General features: G+C 33.4%; 1 protein-coding gene across 2 annotated transcripts in view; it reads right to left on the bottom strand.

Annotated features, from left to right (window-relative positions):
• The window catches only part of LOC111641122 (splicing factor, arginine/serine-rich 15-like), a 58,755-nt gene extending 40,035 nt beyond the window's left edge, over positions 1–18,720 (bottom strand). For both annotated transcript variants that reach the window (XM_023387242.1, XM_023387243.1), the window contains exon 1: positions 18,543–18,720. In XM_023387242.1, coding sequence (XP_023243010.1) covers positions 18,543–18,572 — 30 coding nt within the window. In that variant the 5' untranslated portion in view covers positions 18,573–18,720. The remainder of the gene's footprint in view (positions 1–18,542) is intronic.
• Positions 18,721–23,607: the final 4,887 nt, after the last annotated feature.

Below are 23,607 nucleotides of genomic sequence, written 5' to 3'. Positions count from 1 at the left end.
ATATATATATACAGATGTGGATTGATGAGTTTGAATATTTTACATAGTGTTGTGACAAAACAAGTCTTACACATTGCTCTCACTTGTCTTTTAATATTATTATTCAAGGTTTGTGTTTTTCTACATTCTTAAATTATAATGACATGGAAACAAACAAGGTTTAATCTCCAATGACTGGATCCAGCTATTCATCCAGAATTCAATTTCTGGTTAAGAACTGTAAAAGATGATGATATAAAAGTATTTTGCTGCATTTGTTGTAAAGTTTTCTCCTTAAGTAATATGGGGAAGTGTGCATTAATATCACATGCAAATAGTTCTGGTCATGTTGAAATAAAAAGATTGAAATCAGAACAAATTTCACTGATAAGGTGACTGATAAGGTACTCCAACAAATTCAAATTCTTCTAAGAGTCAACAAAATGTGTGTGAAATACTTTCTGTTGTGGAAGATAGATTTAAGATCACTAATGAACAGTCTCTCACCAATCAACATTTCTTAGCAGCACATTGACATCTTTCATGATAAAAGATGATGTAATAAAGGCAGAGATAGCTTGGACATTAGCAGTTGTAAAGATGTCACTCAATTCATGCTCTGTGCTCTGATATTAAATGTCAAATTAGAACATACGATTTGAAACCTCAAGCTTCGCTCATATTCCTATGATGTAGTGGTTTTCTTTCAGATTCACAATAAAGCGTTTTTAAAATCTCAAAATGTTTAAAATTAAAAATGCTGATTGATCTGGCAGTAAATTATATTAGGGACTGTTTGATTCCCAGAGTTTTGCAATGCTCTCCTCTGTGTTGCATTTTATAATAATTCTTCACACAAACAATTAATATTAGTTTTAATACTGACCTGCAACTTTCAGTAAAAGTAAATGTTTGTATTAACTGTCTGGAACATTAAAACAAAATTTTTAATTAACCAATTTGATGTGATTTAAAGTTATAATTTTGAGTGATTTAAAATAAATATATTCTTACAATACAAAAGAGCAATAAGACTTATTACACGCATAAAATTAAAATTAATTCATTACATGCAATTGTGCAAGGTTTGGCACTGTGCTTCAGAAAAATTTTCAGTGTTTTTGGAAGATGCTTTCCATGATATCAGATAAAGAAAGCAATTAAGTAGATAAGAGAGACAAAAATTTTATAAAAGACACATTTGTACATCTAGTGGTGTCTTCTAATACTAAAAATGCTTTGTAGAAAAAAACGGATTCTGGTATATTCGTAATAAAGGTTGCCACATTACTTCTTGCTACCTGAATATGGCAACACTTTGTCAGTCATATTCAGAAAACAAAATCAACAAGGCTGTTAAGGAGACAAATCCTATGACTTTTTGACAATTTTTGACAAATTCTTTGACTTTCCATGACTTTTTCCAAACACTAATAAAAATCCCAGACTTTCCAGGTGCATAGAAACCCTGTACAAAATATAGGTAACCGAGTTTAAAAATCACTATTACAAAGCAATGATTCAAACAGTTTGAAGTATATGAAAATAAATTTAAAAACTCATGCCAATGTTCGTATAACTTATGGATACAAATTCACTGAGTTCAGCGTTAATAAAGTTTCTTTATTATTAACACAAGCACTTTCGACGAATGTATAATCGTCGTCTTCAGGTGAAAAGAATAAAATTTTAACGAGACAAACGTGCAGAATATTCCAAAGGAACAAAATATTTAAAATCAAACAGGCGTCCGGAAATTCCGTTAAGAACGTGCAAATAATTTTTTTTAGATATGTTCGAATTTTTATATTACGATGTTAGCGGCGCATGCGTGGAAATGCTACCGCGTTGGCGATACGATGTTAGGCGCGTTTCGCATTTTAGGCGCCGATATAAGGCAAGATAGATTGAGGGTGGGATATAAGGCAAGATAGATTGAGATAGATAGGCCGGGTAGATCGAGGGTGGGAACATTGCACGCTTCTGAAGTGGCCGTGAGAAGCGCTTCCCAGATAAATTATTTCCGTTCTGGGCCATAACGGGTTGTAGCCTTGCTCGAGAACTTTTTTAGCGAGCTCAGTGGAACATCTTCCTTTGGCTACGTCATCTTGATGCTCAGCAAGTCGGGAGGCGAGCATTCTTGTTGTTGCTCCTATGTAACTTGTAATATTTCCCGTTACCGGATTTTCTAGGTGTATCTTGTAAACCCCTGACTTCTCTAAAGTGGTTAGCCTGTCCCGGTCGTTGCAAATACATCTGCGCAGATTTGGTAGGGGAGTTATGGGTAGTATGAGATTATGTCGTCGAAATATGCGGCTGATGCATATACTTGAAGTATATGCATCAACAGAGCTAATTCATACCATCATTTCTTGTACTTGGCATCAGATGGCTAGAAATCAAATTACATTCACCTGACTTCATGAAAATTACATAAGGTGAAAGACAAATATACAATTTAAATTCATATTCTGCATAAAGCAGTGTTCGTGTATAAGAGTTTTTTCTGGCACATCTTTGACATTTCAAGGATTTAACTGTCTATGAACAAATGTAATCATAATTATAAGAAATAAATCTCTTAAGTTGTGAAGCTTCACAAAAAACATTAAAAACTTTTAAAATAGTTACAATGTAATAAAGGTAGATAGATGATTCTAAATTATGAGTTAAACTATAAAATATCTAATTTTTAATTGTCTTTTGGCATTAAATTTTGAACTGTTTTTTAACTTATATTAAATGTATTCTTCTTCCAGCTTAAGTTTAATCTAAGAGAGCCATCTAGACCTCTCAAAAAACTAATCTTAGAATAGATATAGAATAATAATAAATTGTTATTAACTTAAATTATCATAAAATAATTTCAATAAATTGTTTATGCTTAACATTATACTTGAAATAATGAAGAATGAAAATTTCATACCTCCATTAGAGCACAATTTTAATTTTTGATAAATTTTAGTATGTATTATATTTATCTTTTAAACAAAACTAGAGAACATGAAGTGGTCATTAGCTGTATAAACACAAGAATGACATCTCTTAACAGCTTCTTATATTTTGATTTTTGGACAAATTATCCTAGTAACTCATAAAGCTATCATTATGCATGAGATAGTAGAATACTTTTTCCCTGTCCAGTATATTAATTAACCACATCACACATTTTTGTTCTATGCCCTTCAGCCCAACATTTGCCTCACTTGACCATAATGACCCAACTTCTGAGATAGCAATGGCATAAATGAAGAGAAATTTACTACTGTTTCCAAGTGTTTTGAATAAAATTCTTCCCAGCTAATCGTTAAAACAATAGATTATAACCTCCAAAAGGAAAACACCAAAAAATATTTTGATATTTGTCAAGTTTTACAACTAATCAAAAATTATAATTCTGTAGGGGGAAAAATTAATTTCTAATAGAATAAGAAACAAAATTATTGTTAACTAAAGTTCATGCCAAGACAATGAATTCAATCACTACAGTTGTTTTTACTTCACTTAACAAAGATAAGATGTTAATATTATAACAATGATATATATTAAAAATGCAAACTATAGGAGCTCAAACCATGACTGCTAGGCTAATGAGAAGAGAATCAGTCTTTAATTGCCTTCCAGTTCTTTCTTGCCTTGCATATTTCTAATGTTTCTAATACTTTAATGTTGTGGAATCACTGTCCAATGTAGCAAATTCTTGATAGAATTCAATGCATACATCATTTTCCATGTAGACCGTGAGCACCGTGTTGGAAAGATTTTTTTATGTTGTACTCATGCTCTCTGATTCGGACTATGAGGTCTTTTGCAGTTACTCCAACATATACTAAGGTATGGTAGACTCTGGGATCGAAGACAGAAATGGTATATACTCCAGATAACAAAGGTTCTTACACAGGCTCTTTGTCATTCTTAATTAACAAAATCCACAGGGCTTCTATAGGCCCCTCTGATGTTAGCAGCTCTGGCAATTTTGTAATAGATGAAAGCTAATGCCATGTATATAACAGCAATAAACTTGTCTTCACATTGTGTCTGGTTTCCAGGATGGTGATGTTTATATATGAATTTGTTAATGAAAGCAACTTGTATGGTTACAGACATAATAAATTTCAATTCTTCATTTTTATCTTGTGCCGATGTTCGGTGCATGAAAACCTTCTTAACTAGAGATCAAAAGGTGGCTATATTGTATTGGTATGGATCATGTGACTGATTAGGAAAGAAGAATGGAATATTGTTTCCTTATAATAAATTTCTGTGGTGAGGCACCAATCTCTCAAGGTGATCTGTATCAAAACACTTACTAAAACACCTTTTCTTGCAGCCGACGCTTTATTATAACGACTTTCAAACGTTTTTGATCTTATTAAAAGACCTTTCTCAAGAAATAAAATTAACTAAGTAACAAAATAAACGACATAATCGTAAATCGAACGCTTAGTACGAATAACTGTTTTTTAAATCTTTCGAACTCGCTTATAATCCGTTGTACATGACGTCATTGTAACCGGAAATATAAAAAGATTACTTAACTATCTAAATATAAATACTTAAAAATGACATCTCCTTACATCGTTCAAAAAATATAATTTGAGATACATATTCACTATTTTCTTCAATTATTAATTTTATATTAAGCTAGAGGACCATGCTGCTGATATTTTAGTCGATTCCCGGAAGTTGATTGCAAGGCCTTTATGCTTTGCCTTACAAATCTGCCAGGCTTCCGCGTAATGTCGGTGTCTCCTGTCTCGAACTATCTGCATTAGTCTTGCTTGGTCCCATTCAACATTGACGTCTTGCTGGTCCGCTAGAACGTAGGTGGCTAGCGCAGTGCAAGGTTGTTTTTTTCTTATATTTGCTTGATGTTCTGCTAACCTGTCTTTGATACTTCTTCCTGTTGCCCCTACATATATTAATTTACTTCGTCGCCTTGAGTCCGAAACTGGAATTTTATATACCCCGGGGAGTGTTCTTCTGTCCACGAAATCTTTATCAGATCGCAGTAGTTGGTACGTGGTGCGGGTTCTTTTATATATGATTCTTTTGTTCTGGGCCTTTCCGATGCGTCGGAAAATATTATTCAACGACGCATTATATTCCATCGTTAACACTCCTTCATTATGAGGTAAATTTCTCCTCTTAAGGCTCCTACTACTCTTGTTGGTAATAGCTTTCAGATTAATCCCGTACTTTCTGGCTAAGTTATATACATAATTCAGTTCATCCTTTCTATCATTTGCATTGTTACAGTGCGAATAAGCTCTTGCGATTAACGTTCTGAACGCTGCTATTTTATATGCTGGAGGATCATGAGAAATCCACGGAATAAATATAGGGTTATAGGATGGCTTTCTGTACACTTTAGTCGTGAACCCTCGTAAGTTGTTAATTTGTATATGCAGATCTAAGAAATGTATGGTCTTATCATTTTCTTGTTCTACCTCGATCTCTAGGCCGAATCTATTGTCATTTATATCCTTTATAAAGCTCTGTAAGTTGGGTTGAGTGTTCCAGAAAATAAGTACGTCGTCTACATATCTGGCGTACAATATCATTTGCGCTTCATACTTCGGCAACACTGTGTTTTCTAGCGTTGTTAGTACCATTTCACATAGAGTACCTGCAAGGGGGCTGCCCATAGCTACCCCTTTTTTCTGCGTGTATGTAACACCTTTGAAGCTAAATAACGCAGAGAAGACTGTAAGGTGTGCCAAGTCTAATATGTACTTTCTTTTCTTTTCTGGAGACGGGATCTTGCTCAGTAGTAAGTCCCTTAAATGACAAAAGCATGGTTCCAGTTTAACTGATGGATACAAGGCCTTGTAGTCTAACACCGTCATATATTTCACTTCTTGCGAGTTAATATTAGCGATTTTGTTTAAAACCTCTACCGGTTGCTTGACGCTGTATGGGTTATTAGGGGCATGCTGCCGAACAAAGTTGTGTACCCATTTTTCGAGTAATATTGTAGGGGCGCATGCTTTGTCAACGACTGGTCTTATTTCTTTATTCTTTTTATGAGTTTTAGCAAATCCAAAAAGCCTTGGAGTCGAAGGGGACTGTACGATTATATTCTTAATATCTAGTTCTTTGGCTAAAGGATTGGTTGCGAACCTCTTGACTCTTGCTTGCAGTTTCCCTACAGCGTTGGGGGGTGCAATCGTACAGCAGGTATCTTTAATGTAAGCTGATAGAATGTGGTCGTATGTGGTTCTCTTCATAACCACCATATCCTTTGATTTATCCGCTCTAGTGAGCACTATGTTGTTGCTTCTGAGCCATTTCTGAGTTCTTCTAATATAAGGCCAAATAGGATCTCTGTCCCTTTTACATTCATCATGCTTGATTTTCAATGCGACTTCCCATCTAAACATATCTGTATATCGTATATCAAGGAAGTATATCAAGTATATAAGGTGATCTGTATATCAAGGAAGTGCACCTGTTCATGACTTTCCTTTCATCCTGAAAGGAGACCTTATGTATAATGGCTGAAGCATCAGCAAAAGCCTTCAACATCTGGTTTGCTTTGCCAACACAATTAAAATGTCAACAACATATCTGTTGAATTAAATAATTAAGTTCAAAAGTGAGATAGGATATCACTCTAGAGTTTCCTCATCCCATTTCATACAATGTCCCTGAGAGAGGGCTACCCATGGATATGATGTGCCCTGCCTTGTATATACTGTATATAATGCTCTTGTAGTTAAAGAAGGAAGAGTGACACACAAAGTACACAATGGTTAATACAGCAGATATATGTTTAGAAGACTTTCATGTTACTGTCCATTTGTATGGAGAGAATGCTCAATACATACATCATCACTAGACTGGAAGAACATCCCTAAACCATTTCCAGTCCTAAGGAAGTGCTAAGTAATTTATGATGACTTAATGTCTGAGAGGGCACCTTTAAAACTGTTTACAATTTTGTCTCTCTGTTTCCTTTGCTTTGTCTGAGCTTTGTTTTTGTGAACTTAGCAACTTCCTCCTGCCAAACATAGAAGAGTCTTCTAAACATCTTTCTGCCATATTAGACCTTGTTCATTCTTCATTCTTTAACTTCTGTAAAAATATCACAAAGTTTGTTTAAGGTGGATGCCTAAACATCTTGTAGACAAAGACAAGAAACAAAGAATAATAATGACACACATTCTTGGAACTGCATGCCAAAAATATTTAATATATTTTATATTTAAAAAGCTGCATGCCATAAGCTGTTAAACTATAAAGTTAGAGACATTGAAACTCGAACTAAACAATCAACACCAAAAACTAAGCAGCAATCAGTAGAGTGAAAGTATACTGACTATTCAAAGACAAAGAAAGAGAAACAGGTGCTTTCTCTCAAGACACTTATGTGCAACAGAAAGGGTATTTTGTTCATTGAGTTCCTGTCATGTGGAACAACAACAAATGCCAAAAGTTACTGTGATAACCAGAAAAAGTTTTTTGATTACAGATGAAGAAAAGAGAAAAACTAAAAATGTCTAGTGAAGAAATGCAAGTTTTAAGAAATACAACCAAATTTTTAAGACATATGGACTCATCACTAAACTCAAAGTAGAACAAGTTTCAATTATAATGACTTTATTTTATAATTATGCACATGAACAATACTGGTACATTTAAACTGTAAATGTGATGCATCTATTATTCTAAAAATATTTTTAAAAAAAAAAATCGAAAGTTTGTCAAATATTTTCCTTTTATTCACAGTATATCATCATTCATCTCCAGACACAAGGAGTGTGTCAAATACCTAAATCATGGCAAGTTAAAGTGATAAGGCCACAAAAAGATTCAAACTATTGATTTAACAAATTCTTTAAAATAATTGAAACAAATGATGTTGGTTTCTGTTGTGATTTGAAATTTTTTAGACAAATCAATTAAACAAATTTCTTATTGCTTTTGCTTTTTTTCCATCATGATTAAGTCTGTTTAATTCTAAATACTAATAGAGCTAAGACAAGTAAAAACAAAAGGAAATTAGAGACAAATATTCATTTCTACTTAATTAATTTTATCAAAAGTTTGACTTTTTAAGACAGTCAAACTTAATGTATATGAACTGAAAACAAATAGTTTTTGTAATTACTTAATTCTGTCTGCAACATAATAGAAATTTTATATTGTGGATGAATAAGTGGCAGGTATTTCTTCAATTTGAAAAATACCTACAAGATACAGGTTCACAGTAGTTATCTAAGGATCCTTTCTCCATGTTAACAATACAAGTGTGTCACATAGTTAAAAATGAAAAGCTTCTACATTGCTGCCACCTTAGAAGAATATTGCTCCCAGATTATGACACAACAGACCTAATAGTAAAGCTGACTCCTGAGATCTATAACAGAGATGCTTATTCCCACAATGTATTTGGAATGTAATCTATATAAGTCTATCTACTATGAACATTAAATTAGCACACTTGGTAAGTAATACTTGGAAAGTCATTCAACTCCTCTGCAACATGGAATTTAACAAGGAAGTTCTCACAGGTTATGATTATGTCAATCCATCTCTTGAAAACTGAAGCAGTCCTATCTCTTAACAGAATTTTGATTTGAAACATGAGCTTAGAACTTCCAAACTTAGGATAATTTCTGATTATCTAAATCTCTTATATGACTCTTATTTCTCTTGGAATAACGTCGTCTATATCCATGCATCAGGAAACCATATGCTTTCCATTTTCCAGGGTATCTTGTGGAAATAATGGTCTCATGAGAAGGTAGAGCCTATTGTCAAAAGTTACAGATCACATAAAAATGTGTTGCTGCTATATAGACAACTTTCACATACTGACATTCTGACAAGCATTTTGATTCCTTCTTAAAAGGTATCAATAATAACAGCATTGGAATCAAAGTAAAACCAAAGCAGATTTCTAAACCACTGTTAATTAATTACTTGGTTACCACTTTTTTCAAGATGAAACACCAGTACATCAGAAAGGAATTTCATAAAAATACTTTGATCAATTCATATAAAGATTGAAAATCCTTGACAGCCCTACAAACTATCTGCTTTACATTCTCATAATTAGAGCCATCACACACTTCACACTGACACAACTACTTTACATCCTTGTTACTCAAATGCTGCAAGTCTATTTTTCATAAAACCAACAAAATGAACACTACCTGTACCAGTCATAAGAGAAATTTATCAGACTGTATAGGTACATACACTAGATTTCTGATATTTCAAAGTGGACAGGAATGAGACTACCTTGAATTACAAAAAACTCAGAAAATACACAATAGGAAAAATCTAGAGAGAGGAAAGAAAAACAATGCATATGTAAATTCAAAAGAATTTACATATGCATTGTTTTTCTTTCCTCTTTTCCATGCAATAAATTGGATGTACTTTAATGAATAAAAAAAGAATTTTTATGATAAGTTGCTAAAACTACCTATGGATAGGGAAGATAGTAACTTTTATCTGATTAGACTAAGATTACTGGAAGTTTTGGTATTTTTATTTTAATGTACATACTGAATGTATTCATTACAACATGGGATGGTGTGGAAAAGTTATACTGTGATGATACTGCATTATAGCAGTAGCAAAAACAAAAGTGACAATTGAAATAAAGTGTTGTCACAGGCCACAGATCACATAAGCATAAGGTGAATAAATTTACCTTATGCTAAGATGACTGATTCCAGACTCCAGCTGAGACCCAAGCTGAGCCTACCATCAAAATTCTGAGCTGTAACTCAGCTCATTTGATAGAGCTCTGTATACAGCTTACAGAAGAATTTCAATCTAGCAGTAATTTTAACAAAGGACAAACTGATAAAAAATAGCAGCATTATAGTCTAATTATTACAAATACAGTATAGTCCCGAAAACTTGGCATAATGTGGACTGAAGAGTGGCCGAGTTTGTGAAAATGCCGGGTTATCGGGAATGGGGTTAAAAAAGAATAAGACACGTGGTTCCTCAGAAAATACTGTACTGTACTTGTATGTATTGTTTGCTTGAGAATACAACAGAGATTAAACTGCCCAAATACCCTTAAACAAAGAAAATGTACTGTACTTGTATGTATTGTTTGCTTGAGAATACAACAGAGAATAAACTGCCCAAATACCCTTCAACAAAAGAAAAGTACTGTACTTTATGAAAGCACAGAGCCTTTACTACATGAAAATGAAAATTAATGAATACACAGTGTACAGTAATTTACCTGATAAGACAGACCTTAGAAAAATACTTTATGAGGCATAAAGCTATCTGTAATGAAAATTAACTAGCCGACTTTGCAAAAACTGGCTACTTTTTTTTTAAAGAAATGCGCAATGTCCTGTTGTCTTCCACAATGCACTCTGCGTTTTGCTGCTTCATCACGAAGACGATGAAGGAATAGTAAGTCCATTACCGATGCACCTTGTTGTTTAAAATAAGTCTGTTAAAACTGCCCTTCGGTATTTTAAAGTCCCTCACTATCTGATATTTTAAGAGCTTGTACAGTGGAGTCCTCAACGTCAACGTCTTCATCATATTCTGGCATTTTTTCATTAACTGTGACAGCAGCAATAATTTCTGCATCAAACATAATGTCTTGCTCAGTATCATTTTGGAACCACTGTTTGACGTCATTTTCATTGGCTTCTGCACATCCAGGAACTTTTTTCAGGAGGTCGAGTAAGTTTACATTTTTTGCATCATCATGTTCAACAAACTCATTTCCCTCATGATTGAGGAGTTTTCGCCAGGAACGAATTAGTGTTAATGACTCTAATCGTTCCAGGTGTCCACCACCCAGCCAACAATATCCAATAGGTTAATTTTCTTTAAGTTCTGGAGAAGACCTTGACCATCATCGTTTGCAGATAGAAGGGAGGATAGCAGCTTGCGCAGAGTTATCCAAACTGCCGGGTTATTGAGTGCCAAGTTTTCAAGACTTTACTGTATTACATAAAAATTTCCATATTCGAAATATTCGAAACTGATTAATTTGCTTAATTCAAAAGCCTATTTAATTACTTCAAATAACAAAATCATCAGCTGGATTCTAATTTGTCTTCATTAAGGCTAATTAATTAATAATATATTAAACAGTTTGGCTAGAGGTAGATGGATAAGCTGCTATCTTTGTGTTAAATAATTAGAAATAAATGAATTTAATTTAAAATATTCTGGAATAAAAGATCAGCCCAGAGTGGGATGCAAACCTACAACTCCTGCTTAGTGTGTGGATGCATTGACAATTATATTACCCAAATCTCTGTCCAAGGGCAGTAGATTGATTGTACAAATGAGGATAAAGTCAAAAGCTATCTATATATATATAACCCATTCAACGGGTGTCCGTCTGTCCCGTAATCGTTTGATAACGGACACTAGAGGCGCCCCTATCGTGTGTCATATTTCAAACATTCAAATTAACAATTTTAATTCTTATTTAAATTAACAATATAAATTATTATTATTCATTTGACCCATAAATTATTATGTGGTCAATATAACAATATAAATAGTTCAGTATATTTGTAATAGAAATTTATTATTTCAGGAGATTATATCTCACGAAGGGTCGCGAGTAGGGGTATGGTTTTTTTGACTTTATTGTTTGCACAGGGGCTACAGTTTGGGGGGTTGCCACCTCTTCATTCGGAGGGTAAATCTTACCATTGGGACTTTAACAGAGCTGTACAGCATATTGATAGGAACAAAAAAATCAAAGGAACCGTGCCTCATGGAAATTTGTAAATAACGCCCACTAGGGGGCGTCCCAGGCTACTAGTTTGACCTAAAAGGTCCATTGTGCATCTCGCACAAGAAATTCAGAAGCAGTCTGATCTCTCTAAAAACGACATAGCAGACTTCTAAAGAGGTCTGTGCACTCACAAATGAGATGCAGAGGAGTTTCTTCAGCAAAGCTACAAAAGTGACCAAATGGAAAAAATAATTCTTGCTAAAGCTAAAATATCCTTAGTTTGCACAGAGAGCAAGATAGAAGACAGAGAGAAATATTTTACTGCTTTAAACTAAGAGATGGCCTTCACTGTTAATAACTGTAGAAGTCTAGTCTTTGACAACTCTAAAGTATTGGAAGAAATACAAGCAACCTACTGCTAGCCAAATTGCTTAATATCCTATTAATATAACCCAATAAGATTCTGCTTGTTCGTTTTATTAGTAAAGTTTAACAATAAAATTTAAATTTGGAGTAAAAAAAACAAAACAAGCATTATTCAAAGCTTCAATTGAAATTCAAATGTGCAATTCAAGAAATGAAGGAAAAATACCCTAACATATTCTGCCAATATTCTAACAGGTGTATTAACTGGTGACCTAGTTAATTTACTGAATATAATGTTAACAAATGAAATTATGCCTGTAAAAGTGGCCTTAGAAATAAAAGTTAATAAACAACTTATTACTAAGATCATATTTAATTATTATATTGACTTAACAAAGAAAATTATCAAAATAATTTAATAAAAAAATATTAGCTTTTACCAAAACAAATCAGATATTTATGTTATTTTTATATTTTTAAGGCTTATTACAGTAGAGCATCGATTATCCGACTCAATTGGGGACTGGGGTTGGTCGGATAACTGAAAAAACAGATAACTGAAAAATATGAAAAAATACATTATAGTAGAGTCTCGAAAACTCGGCCTAATGTGGACCGAAGGGAGGCCGAGTTTGTGAAAATGCCGGGTTATCGGGAATGGGGTTAAAAAAAAAAATAAGTATGAGTGTTTCCTCAGAAAATACTGTACTGTACTTGTATGTATTGTTTACTTGAGAATACAACAGAGAATAAACTGCCCAAATACCATTAAACAAAGGAAAAGTACGTACTTTATGAAGGCACAGAGCCTTTACTACATGAAAATGAATGAATACACTGTGTACAGTAATTTACCTGATAAGACAGATCTCAGAAAAATACCTTATGAGGTATAAAACTGTCTATAATGAAAATTAATTAACTAAGGATTTTTTTGCCCTGCCAGAGTGTGGCCGAGTTATCCGGACTGCCGGGTTATCGAGTGCCGAGTTTGAGACTACTGTATTAGTATAGTATATTAGTATATCCCATGTAATTAGTATATCGCTATTAACCTACTTCATGTTGAATTTTCATCGATGTTAAGCCTAACAAAAATTTTTAAAAATAATAATCGTCGCTATTGTATCATTAAAAATTAGAAAATTAAATCTCATTTAAATAAAGGCTCCCTTTCATGGTTGATGCAGTGTTGCCAGCTAAAACACGTAAAAATAATATTAAAGTAGCCAAGACATAGCCAAATATTGTAGCACCACATCACTAGCGGACATTTGAATTTGCCGACTAGAACGCGGTCGGTTAACCGAGGTGCCAGTTGATCAGGGGGGGGGGGTTAAATAATCGATGCTCTACTGTATTAGGTATTTTAAAAAACAGCATAAATAAATACTCCTATATGTAGTTTCTTCACAAAATTTAGTAAGAAACTGTTAATAAACATTCAGGTGTTTTGTTTTTATGTCAATAAATTGGTTACCACAATAGAGTTTTTCTCACAATGTCAAGACATGAAAAAATTTCTGGTAGTATGTTGATTTACTGGCCAATAGGAAACTTCTTACTCCTTTGTAGGTCTATGAAGCATGTTTTGTAAGGGTATAGCATAAATTTCAGATTTTTCAAAAAGGAACTTGTCTCTATCTTTGCAAAGAGTTGCTAGAGTTTATACAACCACTCTCTGCCATTTTCCCTTTCCCAACTATTCCTGCTTTATACTTTTTCTAGAGCTGTTAAAGACTGGACTATCTCTAATCATTTAATTAAAGCAGTTAAGATAACTTCTGGTTTAAAGCTATAAGACATTTCTGCTTTGCTTGCTCGCCATGCAAACTAAAGATATTTTAGCTTTTAGCATGAATTATGTTTGCTTCTTCGTTGGCATTGTGACTGGTTTAGGTCATTTTCATAAACATTTGTGCTGAGTGAAACTTTCCCCTCAGTCTTTTGCCACTTTTGCAGCTCTGCTAAAGGAACTCCGCTGAATCTCATTTGTGAGTGCACAGATCTTTTCTCAGGTAGACATTTCCCAACTTTCTTTTAGAAGTCTACTATCCTGTTTAAAAGGACCAAACTTCTGAAATTATCTCATAGTATCTTTTAGGTCAAGATGTTTTTGGTTTTGCCCTTCACTTATATAATCAATCTACAGCTCTACAGTCAACTAATTTACTCAAGCAGGATGAGTGAGTTTCAGTGACTTATTATGTTTCAACAACTAAATTAGAATTTAAAAAATAACTTAAATCCGAAAAGATGTCATTTCAATTTTCATTTAAAATTCAAAATAATACCTTTTTAAATAAAAGGTTTATTCGACTTACTTCTGACTCGAAACCAAAACAGTGCTTAGTTCAATATACCTTCACTAACATTTTCGAACTTAGTTCTTCTTCAGGTAAATAAAAGAAAACAGGCAGAACCGATGTTAATTGAACATATCTGTTTCATGCAAATTCTGAAACACAATATTCTTTTCATTTTCTTTTATTCACCTGAAGAAGAACTAAGTTCGAAAATGTTAGTGAAGGTATATTGAACTAAGCATTGTTTTGGTTTCGAGTCAGAAGTAAGTCATATATTTTACAGTGTGTATAGATGAGATCATTTAAAAGGTTTATTCTTCAATAAATCCTATATATAGTAGAATTTGTATGTAGATTTATTACTTAAAATTTTTACTATATAATCCACAGTAAATAACAATATAACATGAGAAAAAACTACTAAACAAGGTTGATTGGAATAATTGTAAATAAGGGTATTTTTAATTTTTTTCTGCCCATCATCGTACAGTGTAATTTGAAAATATGGTGCAGAATATTCTCAGGACCCAAAGTTTTCCTGATAATTATTGCTTACTTGCATGCACTCAAAATAAAACAATAATTTATGAATCAATTAATAATTACAACTATATAGTTTGGAAAGTTCAAATTAAATCATACAAATAACTAAACAGGCCTACTTTATAATATGATGATCAATATTATACTGATAAATTAATACAAAAATTTTTTTGATTAAAAAAAATGCTTCAATTTAAGCATGTATCATCATCATAGGATACCATACTCAATTATAAACTTGATGTAATACATTAATTAATAGAAATAAAATTGATGTCAATATCACAAATGACCTATTTTTAGCATGGGGCACTAATTAACAGATTGTTTTGACATCCAAAAATACAAAATCTTTATGACAAAAAATCACAATTTTTTCTGAAAATTATTTAAAAAATGCAGAAACTTTTTGCAAAAACATAAATTTTTTTAGTTTTTGACTGACTTTCATTTTTATTGTTATTTTCTAAAAGCACAATCACATTTTTATGATGTTTTAAAATTTATTATAAAATAAAAATATAAATGTTGAAATATATCTATAAAAAATATGAAAAGTTATGTTTATAAAATGATGATAAAACTTCTATTTAGTTATTTAATCAAAACAATTCGGGAAATTTTTTAAACACAGTTCATTAATTTGCAAATTTCCCATCTGGCGAATGAATAAATATTTTGTTTAAATTCACGCTGACACACAATTTCACACATTAAATAGTGCCAAAAAGAGTTTTGAAATAAAAATGGATTTTTCTTTTCAGCTCCTTTTAAAGCTTGGTTTCAGTTTTTCATAAAAATTGAAGCCCACTTTAGCAATTATGTCCTTCCTTACTAATAGAACATAATTGTTAAAATGGACAGTAATGTAAAATTAAGCAATCACACTGTTCAGAAACAACATGAACAACATTTCATTTTTAAAACACACAATATCCATGTGTTTTAGCAAATTTCCTCAATGTCTATACACTTAGCAGAGATGCTATTCCATTTTTTTGTAGCTATTGCCAAAATAATATTTTCCTACTGTAAACTTCCCCTGAACCTCATTCATGAAATTAGACATATCCTGCAAAACTGTTTAAAAGTACATGAGAATGCTTTACTTATGGCTTTATTATGTAACCTTTGATGTGGTCATGTACAAATGAGATTTTGTGCTATATTTTTTGTATTGATTAATAGAGGAGTGCAACAAGGTAAAATTTTTATCTCCCTATCTTGGCTCTTTACTACAAAAACTGCAAAATTTGACATTTACAATTACCCCATACCAAAAGCAAGAAGAATAATTGTAAATGATATTTATAAACATGAATCTGACAGTATTTATAATCAGATTTGTATTTATAAGTACCATTTACAGTCAAGAATAAGCTTATTTAACTATGAGCATCTGACATGGAGTAATACTTCAGAATACCTAAAACATAAAGAAAGAATCCATTATAAATTTAATATTTTGTCTCTAGTGAAAATCCAATATGCTGTGACAGACTTAAGGCTAAAATATATGATATTGTTAGCGTTAAGTCAGGCAAATTACAGGCATGTTTCTTTTCAAGTTTTCTTATTTGTATTGTCTATTCATACAAACAGTTTTACTTGCTTATGAAGGGCACTGAGATCTACATAATAATTATACGATAAATTATTGATTTTATTAAAAACTGCACTAGAAACTTGTGGCCTTCACTTGTTAGTTTAATTTTTATAGAAAAAATAATAGTTCTGAATCAAATTATTTCATTTGAGCTTATTCTGATGTATATCAATGTAGACTGCCTAAATACAGTATTTCTCATCCACTTGGTATAATTAAAATGTCCAATTTTGTTTGTTTTGCATTTCAAAGATTCATATTCATTTACAAATCCCCTAGAATCCTAAGCTCAAAAACTGGGGAATTTATAATTACCCCAGCTTTATAGGGTAAATGTAAATGTGGATTTTTTAAAACATTTTTAAAAATATCTCTACTAATACAGCCTGCCTGATAGAGATAATTTCAGGTATATATGTGATTAGTGTTAGTAAGGTGATAAAACCATTAAAAAATAATAATAATAACCAGCTATGCTTTAAGCTGCAAAAAATTGTAAACAGTGGGAAATCAATACCAACATTTACAATTACTCCACTCAACCTTATAAATTTTATGAAAGCTAAATAATTTTAGAATAATATTAAATGCCATTAACTAGGAAAATATTCTATGTAAAAATATGCACAAAAATTGATTAGCAGCAGATAAACTTTAGATACCATGCAAAAGCTCAAAATCAATAAAGACTGTAAAAATATCATTTATAGGCAGTTCCGTATCCATCAGTTACACCGACAACATTGGTTACGTCAATATTTTACCATAAAAACCTTAAACCAGAAAAGTTGTAACATATGCAACATGTAATTAAAAGAATGTTACTTCATAATGTATTATATATTACATAATGCACAATATACAGAATGTTAATTATAAATCTCATACTATATAATCAGCAGATATTTTAATTGAATATATAAATTATATAGAATTTCTTGCATTTTAAGATATACAGAGACTATCACTTCTTAGATTCATATCATAAAATAAACTAACATGAAAAATTCTTTTCTAATAACTAATCTACTGATTTATTTATTTCTTAAATCTATATATATTTTATTTCACAAAAGCAAATAATTCGTATCAGTTCCTTGATAATATTTACATCAATCACAATTAAATCACCATTTACACATACAGAAGTTTTATCATTATTTACTAAAATAATAAAAAATAAATAAAAAGCATAAACCAATTTAATCTTATATAAATGATGTAAACTTAAAATAATGTAATATTTCGTACAGTACAATTCACTTTTTAATATTTGTCGTCAAATCAAAACAGCATGTTATAGGCCCAGGCAAATTCGAATCTGGGGATCCCCGTACACTGCGTCGACTTCGGCATTCTTCTTCAGGGAATTTTTGGAGGAAATATTTTCTCATAAAATTGGTTTGGGGGCCCCAGACAATAGCCTTTTGTGGCCAAAGGATAACATACCACTGAATCAAAACAGAAGCACAACAAATATAGGAAAAAAAAACAAAAATTATTTTTAAATAAATACCGATCAAATATTTCCTATTAAATTGTTTTGATATTGTCCGCTTACACCACGCGTATTCGTCTAACGTACAGTACGTGTTAACGTGAGATTAAACAGTGTTCGAGTGTTTAACCTTACAATTAACTACATCGAGTAGTGACGATGGTGTATACATAATCTATACAAGTTAAGGTGTTAAAATAACACTAACTTCGCGTCAATTACGCGTAAGTTCACGCAAATGTAACGTGACAAACATGTGCACGTCACACAAGCGGCCTTCCTGACGAAACACAGAAAGGGTATAACGGTGAGGAATTAAACAAACTCTTTCATAAATGTAACGTAAATGCTTGCAAAACAGCCGACTTTAAATAAATAACCAGTAAACATGTATAGTTAATGCCATCGATCGCCTTAAAATATAAAATTATAAACATTTTAACCGATCGCTTCGACAATTCATGCCTTCATTCATCGAAATGTTAGGCCTAACGGACGTAGAGAAACAAAAGACCACCGTTTATACGTGTAATAATTACATTAAGGAATTTTTACCTCGTTATTGAATGCTCTAACCACTTCCATATTGGCGACGTCTAATTTTCAAACAAACAATCTATTAAAATAATCACAACTTCATCAACGATTCATATGAAGTATCTTTCGTATTTTCAAAATGGCGAACGACATCCCCAACTTCGACCGACGGATTCGCCATCCCATTGGTTAATGTGTGGCGCCATCTGCAAAATATGAATTTAAAAAGTTAAAAATATATATATATACAGTATATTAATATATTTGTCGTTTTGGTTTTTAATATTAATAATTTAAAATTATTTAATTTAATTTTAGCTTATGTATGTCGTAATTTAATGTTTTTATAAAACACCATTTTTGTTATTAATAATTTTATTTGTTACACGAAAATGAAGGAATATCGAAATTATAAAATATGTCGGAGTCGTACTTTCGGTAATTAGTCTACTTGGAGAAAGGAAAAGTAATTTTTATGGCTTAGGGATTAGGTGGTTGCTGCTGGAATGAGGTTATAAATGGTGCTGTAAGTAGAGTAAATGGAGATGCAACAAGTAGCGACCAGAGACGGGTGTAATAAATCAATCAATCATGGTCAACGGGATGGCATCTACAGTACAGTTCTACTTTTTCTTAATAATTTGCCATTCGGAAACAAAATAATATTTACTTCTATTATTTTAAATATAAAATAAATAGAAGTGTATTTAATATGCAAAGAGCTCGGGATAGAGTGCGTATTCTTTGTCTCTTAGCCGACCCCTTTAGCTTTATTTATTTATTTTTTATTTTTATTTTTTTTGAACGAATAAAACACATAGAATAACTTAAAAATTTTATTTTCTGCTAGTAAAAATAACATTAATTTTGTAGAGAGAGGAACCACTATAACCTCCAAATTTTTTCCCTTGTCCGGGGAAAATTCCCTAGTTCCTCTATTCGATGGCCCTCCTGTTAATATACGAATAATATTGGCCGAAATAAGCTAATTTAGTTGAATCTGAGGTCTTTTTTTTTTATGAGTAATATTTTCTTGTTAGTATTTTTATAGTCCTTTCAACATAAGTTGCAGTTGTTAAACTAGACTAAACCACTTGAATCATTCACAAACGAGAGGGGTATACCAGAGGTGCAATAAACAATTAAGTATTTACAACTAATAAAACAGTCTCTCTCTACAACTGGATGAAAAGTAGTTTATTCTTGTTTGACAAATGCTAACTTATGTTGGAAGAATGTTAATTATTTATTGGAAGATTCGAAATTGTATAAATTGACACGTGATGACATTATATTTTGCTTCTCTTTACTGATTTTAAGACCAATATCTTCTACTGTTACAGACCTTCATTCCTCCAAATTCCCTGCTATTCCTTCTCAAACCCACCGCGTAGTCCAGTCGACGTGCTAAATGTGATGGATCTCAGTCCCCATTAGTGGTTTTTAGATCATCAGGGGAAGAGTAATCGGTTTTGCTTTTGATGGCAAATGTCGTGGGTTATTCATGATGAGGGCAGATTGGGTTGGATTAGTGGGAAAAAGCAGCGCAACACATGGGCAATCTGCCAAAAGGGATGCCTCCCGGGATGACTTTTATTGAAACTGCCTCCTATTCAGGCGTTCGACATGTGAAGAAAACCCAGGAAACTCCAAGGGACCAGGCCATTTGTGAGTCGCAAACGCGCAACCAACTACCAGCGTCAGTTTCCATTTTGGAGGTTTTATCTCCAGATTCAGATTTCCTAACTAAAGGGCAGACACTTGAGTTAGGAAATAAATCCCCGAAATTTAATGGCAAGGAAGTCTAACAAACTCTGGGGTAGGAATTAAATCTCCTGCGGGTTTTAATTGAGGAAGTTTAACAAATCACGGGGTAGTTTCTAAACATTTGTAGTTTCTTGTTAATTTATAAACCGATGTTAAAGGTTTAAACTCATCGAAGTAACCAATAAATTATTCAAATGGAAGCTGTGTCAGATCGTGATGAAATTAATGAAGCAATTATTAACTGTAATCAACGAAATGGATTGCTATCTTCCGTTAAAACGTATTCGGAATCTGTTATACCGACGTATGATAATTTTACATTTCGAAGTCATTTTAGAATGAGTTAATGTAGAGGCGTAGCTAGGGTGGGGCAAGTAGGGTACGTGCCCCGGGCGCCTTTCAAAGGGGGAGGGCGCGCAAAATCGCCAATTATTAAATTTAAAAATCAAACTAAATCAATTCATATCAAACAATCTCGTCCGCGACACACGCGTTTCGCGAATGAGCGAGAGGAAATGAGTGGTGCGCGCAGGTGGTGCACTAACTCGTTCAAATTCGACACTTCTCGCGCAGTTGTTTATTTTGTTTACATGTGATTCTAATTTAAATACTCCCGAGTGAGCGAGCGATTTATTGAAGTACTTGATTTGTAATCTAATTGTCAGTGTGTGGCTTGCTGAGCCTTGTTTTTTTCTCTCTTCCACCATTTTCCCTTCATAAATTTCACTTCCGGCCTTTGTTCTATTGATCCTACCGTAATTGTTTGACCCAATGGTCCGATGGGTCACTAGAGAGTAGGGGATGACACTGGATTGGTCAAAGGAAACTGGCGCGAGAGGATAGGGGAAAATCGTCATTCGAGGAGAAGAGCTGGGAAGGAGAAGACAGAGTTATCAAGGAATACGGAAAGAAGACCCACTACCGCAGCGTAGCGAGGGGGCAAGGGAGCCTATTATGCCCCGGGCGCCACTCGCAAAGGGGTGCCAAATGGTCTCCAAGACAAACAAGATTTGTTTGTGGAGAAGGAGGGGGAGGGGGCGCCAATATAGTGTCGTGTCCCGGGCGCCAGTTATGTTCGCTACGCTAATGACTTAGAGCCGCCGCAAACTACAGGATGCGGGAGCTAGCGTACGCTCGCTCGCGCTCCTGAGCCCCGCCTTTTTTCCCATGATGCTATGAGCCATTTTTGCTAGGTAAGCTACGCGGGCACGAAGCAGCCGCAAACTACACAACGTTTGCTCGCGTAACGTAGTCCACATGACGTGGATTCTGTGGATTCCACAGATGTAGATTGGCTATAGAACAAGATTTTATTATAACCTATACTTGTAATCAGTCAGTTTTCGTTCCGAACTTTGAAACAGCATGGAAAAAACATGTTTACTAGTTAATATGTATATAATTCGTCTCTGTAATCCAAAATTTTTGGTAGACGGACTCACAGGAAAACTTTTAGTTAGGAACTCACTTTTATTCTTTAAAAAATGACAATTTTTATTGTCATTTTTTAATCGTACGGCGAAACAAAAACAATGACGTCACTAGTAGAAGTTAGCATACTGCGCATTCTTTTATTCAGCAGTGCGCTGAGCAGTTTCTGCTGGAAATGACGTTTTTGCTGCTGACAGTTGAAAACACTTTTGCTGGAGACAGAGCTATCTCAAAATGGCTGATACAAACAATGATTTTCTTTCTGCTATATTTACAAGCGTTTGTTCAATGTTATTAGAAGAAAAGCCATTAAGTTCAATGTTGTTTATAAGAAAACGAGAAAATGATGATTTATTTATGGCATTGGCGATGACTGATTCCCAACAACGAAGAAAGCGTGCAAAAATCGTTGGTTACGTTCACGATATCGTACCGCAGTATTCGAATGAAATCTTTAAAAGCCATTTTCTTATGTCACGATTAAAAATCTGCTCATTTAAAATAGCAAAAAACTGATTATTATTTGGTAGTCGAAAAAGATTCTTTCTGATTGAGGCGTCCATCTTGTAAGCACTATTTTTAGCGCGGTCGAGAGGTGCTGCTAGTGCGCTGAAAGCGCAACTTAAGCGTGTTGACAGTAGGTCTAATAATTGAACACATGCGCTAAAAGCGCTGCAAACGCGCTGAATAAAAGAATGCGCGGATAGATAAAATAAGCTGACTGAACTAGCTAGAATTCTAGCGGTGGGAGGAGTCAAGCAGTAGTTAGAAACGAGTTCAACATTGCAGCTTAACTAGACTTAGCAAGAATTCTGTGTTACTGAACATGGCTCTGGTCTCAATTTTTACCTAGAGACATGTAAAAGACCAATGGAAGAGCGAGGAAGGAAAAGCCCAATTAGAAATAATTCGATCCCCAGGAAACTATAAAATCTCCGCCGTCGAGGACGAGGGACTTCGTCTCGAATACACTTGTTGTGATCGTCGCCCTCTTCTCTTGATGCTTCCGCTCGTCGCTATCTTATGTTACTTTCACCATCGCCCCGGGGATCCACGAAAAGAAAACCACTAGAGACATCTGGAACCTTGTCAATCATTTGTAAGCATGTTCTTCGAAAAAATAAATGGATTCCTTTGTGAAACACTTGTCTTTTGCTGCCTCCTAAAACCGCCACTCACATAATAATAAACCTTAGTCCATCCCGACAAGAGGGAGTAAAAACCCGCTCTAATCGGCGAACTTACAACTTGGTTTCTGAAAACCTTCGTGAAGCGACCCGCTCTATTTCTCATAAGCACAAAATCATAAGTTGAGATTTTATATGCTAAACGTGGAGAAAGAATATACAATTATACATTGGTCTTCTAAATAACTACTTAATAAAGGAACAAATACAGAAAGAACAGCGCAAGCCTTCTGCGTTGCAGAACATGGTTGAGTACGGCAAAGCACAGAAAAAAAAACCTAAAGTTCACATTCCTTAACATTAGGTAACATCTAACAGACATTTAAAAATATGATACTAAAATATAGTACAGTAGAGCATCGATTATCTGACCCCCGATTAACCGTCACATCGGTTAACCGACCGTTCTAGTCGGCAAATTTCAAATGTTCACTAGTGATGTGGCACTACAATATTTGGCTATGTCTTGGCTACTTTAATATTATTTTTGTTAAATTTTTGCGTGTTTTAGCTGGCAATACTGGCTCGACCATTGAAGGGAGGCCAGTATTTAAACGAGACTTAATTTTCTAATTATGAGTGGTTGTTTGTTTTGTGAGCAATAAAAGAATTTAAAAATAATTTTTAACGATACAATAGCGACGATTATTATAAAAAAAAAAAAGACAGTCATCTCCAAAAATTTTTGTTAAAACTTT

Source organism: Centruroides sculpturatus, unplaced genomic scaffold, assembly GCF_000671375.1.
Source record: "Centruroides sculpturatus isolate CEXI.00-Female unplaced genomic scaffold, Cexi_2.0 scaffold785, whole genome shotgun sequence".
In the NCBI taxonomy this organism is placed as follows: Eukaryota; Metazoa; Arthropoda; class Arachnida; order Scorpiones; family Buthidae; genus Centruroides; species Centruroides sculpturatus.
This window is presented reverse-complemented; position numbering and strand designations above follow the sequence as displayed.